Here is a 4,272-nt window from a genome sequence, read left to right as displayed (position 1 = left end):
TAAAATACTATTTTAGTTCCTAACATTTAGATATGTTAAGTTTTAATTTTGTCTCTAATATTTAAAATATTTTATTTTTTAAAATATTTTATTTTATTTTATTTTTATTTTTGGATCAAAATTAAATTTTTTTCTTTAAAAATATCCTTTCCTCCATTATAATTTTCTTTTAGATAATGACAAAATTATAATTGTAAAGGTTATAGTGGTGATTGTAGTGATTTCAGAGCTGAAGTAATAGAATAATAAGAGAAAAATAAAGTAACAATAGAAGAAAAATGATATCTTTGGATTTTTTTTATTTTGACTAGACTACTAAAACAAGATGAAATAATATACTTGATATAAAAATAGAACATTTCAAATGTTAAAAACGAAATTAAAACTTAGTCTAAATATTAGAAATTAAAATAGTACTTTACCATTTTTTTAATTAAAAATTAATATAGGTTCATTTGTACTCTAATTACAAATAATTGTTATGTGCTACTTGATACATAAAAATTGGATCAGAGATTAACATGAGAAAAATTAAACTGAGTTTGGTCATGAATCTCAATTTAAAACCAAACTGGAAAAATTTGTTCAACGAAAAATGCACGTTGCAACGTTATATCAAAAAAATAGTTTGTGTATCGATCAGAATGTAACAAAATAATATATTTATTTATATAAAATGTATGATAATTTGCATAAATAAATTATTTTTTTTTTTGAAAGAAGAAACAAGCTCAACACATTCAGTGGAGCATACAAGGAAACACAAAAATGAAATTTTGCAACTCCTATGTTATTTCCGGCATAGCCATCAACAACAATGAGTTACCTTTTGCACCACTCTCTAGATCAACAAAACGACCTAGCAACACAATCTACCACTTTCGCTGTCTTGTTCTGAAAAATTATCTCATTTTTACACAACCAGATATTCCATATAACTGAGAAGAATCCCACTAACCATGTTTCCGCACGTCTTTTCTCAAAGGCATCGTCCTCCAACTCTTAAAATGTTCTTTTATGGAACCTGGGATGCTCCAAACATGACCCACATGACTTATCCATGCGCACCACACCTGCCAAGCATACTCACACGTAACAAACAAATGTTGTACAGTTTCAATTTCTTTGCCACACATAACATAGACGTTATCACTTCGTTCAATGATGCCTAATCTGCTCAAGCGATCCTTTCTATTAACTCGGCCTACAAGCACAAACCAAGTAAACAACTCTATCCGAGGGGGAACAATTCCTTTCCAGATTGCATTTGTGAACTTATAGTTAAGGATATCATCTGTCAATGTCTGTACCTGCAAAACCTGCACAAATGAGTTAGTAGTATAAACACCTTCCTTATCAAATTTTCACACCACTCTATCTTGTGTGCCTACTATCAATCTCACAGCTTGCAAGATATCAAGCATTTGGTTCAAACTATCAGTCTCTCATTGGCAGAGTTCCCTCCTCCAGTGGAAGTTTCAAACCTACTCTATCCCATCCCAAAACCCACAGTCCCTAATCACGAATCCTTTATTATCTGAAATCAAGTAGAGTATTTGAAATGAGTCTTTCAGCTTCCCCGACTGTAACCATGTATCTTCCCAAAATCTGGTTAATCTACCATCTCCTACTTCCAAAGCCAACCCATCAATCATCTTCTGTCTGACATGTTGCTCTTTGATTTGCAAGTGACATATATCTCTCCACGGACCCTTTTTTGCTGATATAGATTGAGTAGACAATAACTGCCCAGGGTTTAGATTATTGCAGGAGCACACTACCTTCTTCCATAGAGGACACTCTTCCTTAGAGAATCTCCACCACCACTTAAACAATAATGCGGTATTACGAATCATTGCATTTCTTACACCTAGTCCTCATAGTTTCTTCGATGCCTGTATCATCTCCCATTTTACAAGAGCCAGTCCAGGTCGTCCATTGTCCTTCCCCCAAAAGAATCTTCTTTGCAATGAAATCATTTTTTTGCCACCGTAATTAGCATTTTATACAGACTCAAATAGTAAGTACGTAGACTATTAATCACGGATTTGATGAGAACCAACTTTCCTGCTTTACTGAGTACCTTTGCTTTCCACAAACTTAGTTTCTCCTCCACCTTATCTATTACTGGCTTCCATGTTTTTACTAGCCTCGGGTTTGCTCCTAGATTAATTTCCAGATACTTCACTGGTAGATTCGCCGCCTGACATCCTAATAATCGGCACATCTGACCAACCCACTCCTGATTGTAATTTACCGATATCAAACTAGACTTGTCGAAGTTAATGCTCAACCCAGACATGACTTCAAAACACCTAGAAGTCTCTTGTAATTTCTCACTGTCTCCTCCTCCAGTGGGCAGAATAATATAATGTCATCAGCAAACTAGAGGTAGGATAACTCTATATTGTCCCTACCGACTAAGAGAGGAGATATTCTCCTATTTCTAACCACCTCCCCGATAATCCTGTTCAACACATCTACAACGAGGACGAATAGAAATGGTGATAACGGGTCACCTTGTTGAAGCCCTCTTTCCATCTTGAACAGTTTTGATGGTGCCCCATTAACTATTATAGATATAGAAGCTAATCTAATGCACTCTATAATCCATGCCCTCCATCTTCTACTGAACCCCATCTTTTCCAACACAATATCAATAAAATTCTATTTGACTCTATCATAGGCTTTCTGGAAGTCCAATTTGATAATAGCTGATGCCTTCTTCTTCAGTTTTATCCACTGTACAGTTTCACATGCTATTAATGCTCCATCATGTATCCTCCTGCTCTTAACAAATACACTCTGTGATTTCCCAACTAACCCTGGCGTTATGCTCCTCATTCTTCTTATCAACACTCTTGATATGACCTTATAAACACATCTAACCATACTGATCGGTCAAAGATCATTTATCTCCTTCGCGCCCACAAACTTCAGAGCCAACGCTACCCAAGTAACATTGGAGTCTGTTGGTAGCCTTGCTGTCTCAAAGAATCTCACCACAACTTTAGTGAATTCCACTCCAATCTCCTACCAGCATCTTTTTATAAAATTCATGTTATAGCCATCACTACTCAGAGCCTTAGATGATTCGTAGTCCCATACTGCCTGCTTTAGTTCCTCCTCCGTCGGTAACACCTCTAGTGCTTGAGCTTCCTCCATCTCCAAGTGATTAACTAAACCATCTCGAAAACTGATATTTGGTGACTCGTCTTGGTGGTATAGGTTCATGTAGAAATCTTTAGTTGCAACCTTAATTCTTGCATGGTTTTTTACCAACCTTCTATTAATCACTAAAGACTCAATCTGGTTATTTCTTCTTTTTGCTGATGTAATATTGTGAAAGTATCTGGTATTCATGTCCATCTCCTTGGCATGCCGAGACCTAGACATTTGCTTCCAGTGTATATCTTGTCTTTCATACCATACCTCACAACATCTTACCAGCGCCTTTCTTTTTTACTTCTATTGTACCATCATATACTCTGTTACTAACCATATCATCCACTTTCTTGATCTCGTCCTCAAACCTTTGGATCTTCTCATGTATATTTCCAAAGTACTGTTTGTGCCATCTACCCAGTGGTTTTGCCAGCGCCTTCAGTTTATCCAGGAACCATACATCACCCAATCCCCTCCATTCTTCCTTCATCATCTTTAGGAAGCCTTCATGCATGAACCATGCGTCTAAACTGCGGAATGGTCTTGGTCCCTGAGCTATTCTTCTATCTTCCACTATCAAAGGACAATGATTTGATAGACCTCTCGAACCTCCTCTTAGGCGAGTATCTGGGTACGCATCTAGCCATTCCAAGCTAACTAGGCTTCTATCAATACGACTGTAGGACTGACCTCTAAACCATGTATACTTACGATCATTAATTGCCAAGTCCACCAACTCCATGTCATTGATTCATGCTCTGAAGTCTTCAGCAGAAGCTGACAATTTAGTCGCCCCTTTTCTTTCCTCTATATGCACAATTTCATTGAAATATCCCATGTAACAAAAAGGGGTTTGACACAATCTTGTAATATAGCTTAATTCCTCCCACATTAAGAGTTTTTTGTCTCTCACATGTGGGCCATACACTAGACAAATCGCACAGTAAAAATTATCTTTGGTCATCACTCCTTCTACACATAATCACATATCTCCTTTATAGCAATTCATAAATTTAAATACTGATTCATCCCAAATTAACAGTAGACCCCCGAAAGCTCCAACAAAATTAACACACTCCCAGCTAGCTCTATCATTACCCCAAATTC

At 36.5% G+C, this 4,272-nt stretch overlaps 1 protein-coding gene across 1 annotated transcript; it reads right to left on the bottom strand.

Annotated features, from left to right (window-relative positions):
• On the bottom strand, positions 2,668-3,907 carry LOC107611333. Its single transcript, XM_016313272.1, has 3 exons — positions 3,448-3,907; positions 3,038-3,329; positions 2,668-2,785 (listed from the first exon to the last, which is right to left on the bottom strand). The coding sequence occupies exons 1-3, from the start codon at positions 3,905-3,907 to the stop codon at positions 2,668-2,670; spliced, it is 870 nt and encodes a 289-aa protein (XP_016168758.1).

Source organism: Arachis ipaensis, chromosome B08 (assembly GCF_000816755.2).
Source record: "Arachis ipaensis cultivar K30076 chromosome B08, Araip1.1, whole genome shotgun sequence".
NCBI lineage: Eukaryota > Viridiplantae > Streptophyta > Magnoliopsida > Fabales > Fabaceae > Arachis > Arachis ipaensis.
This window is presented reverse-complemented; position numbering and strand designations above follow the sequence as displayed.

Bases quoted from the DNA above. Each gene is read 5' to 3' on its own strand.
- LOC107611333 (XM_016313272.1), bottom strand. From the start codon at position 3,907: ATGGAGTTGGTGGACTTGGCAATTAATGATCGTAAGTATACATGGTTT. The intron at 3,330-3,447 runs GTAAGATGTTGT...ATATTACATCAG, and splicing joins AGTAAAAAAGAAAGGCGCTG to CAAAAAGAAGAAATAACCAG. The intron at 2,786-3,037 runs GTAGGAGATTGG...TGTTAAGAGCAG, and splicing joins AATTTTATAAAAAGATGCTG to GAGGATACATGATGGAGCAT.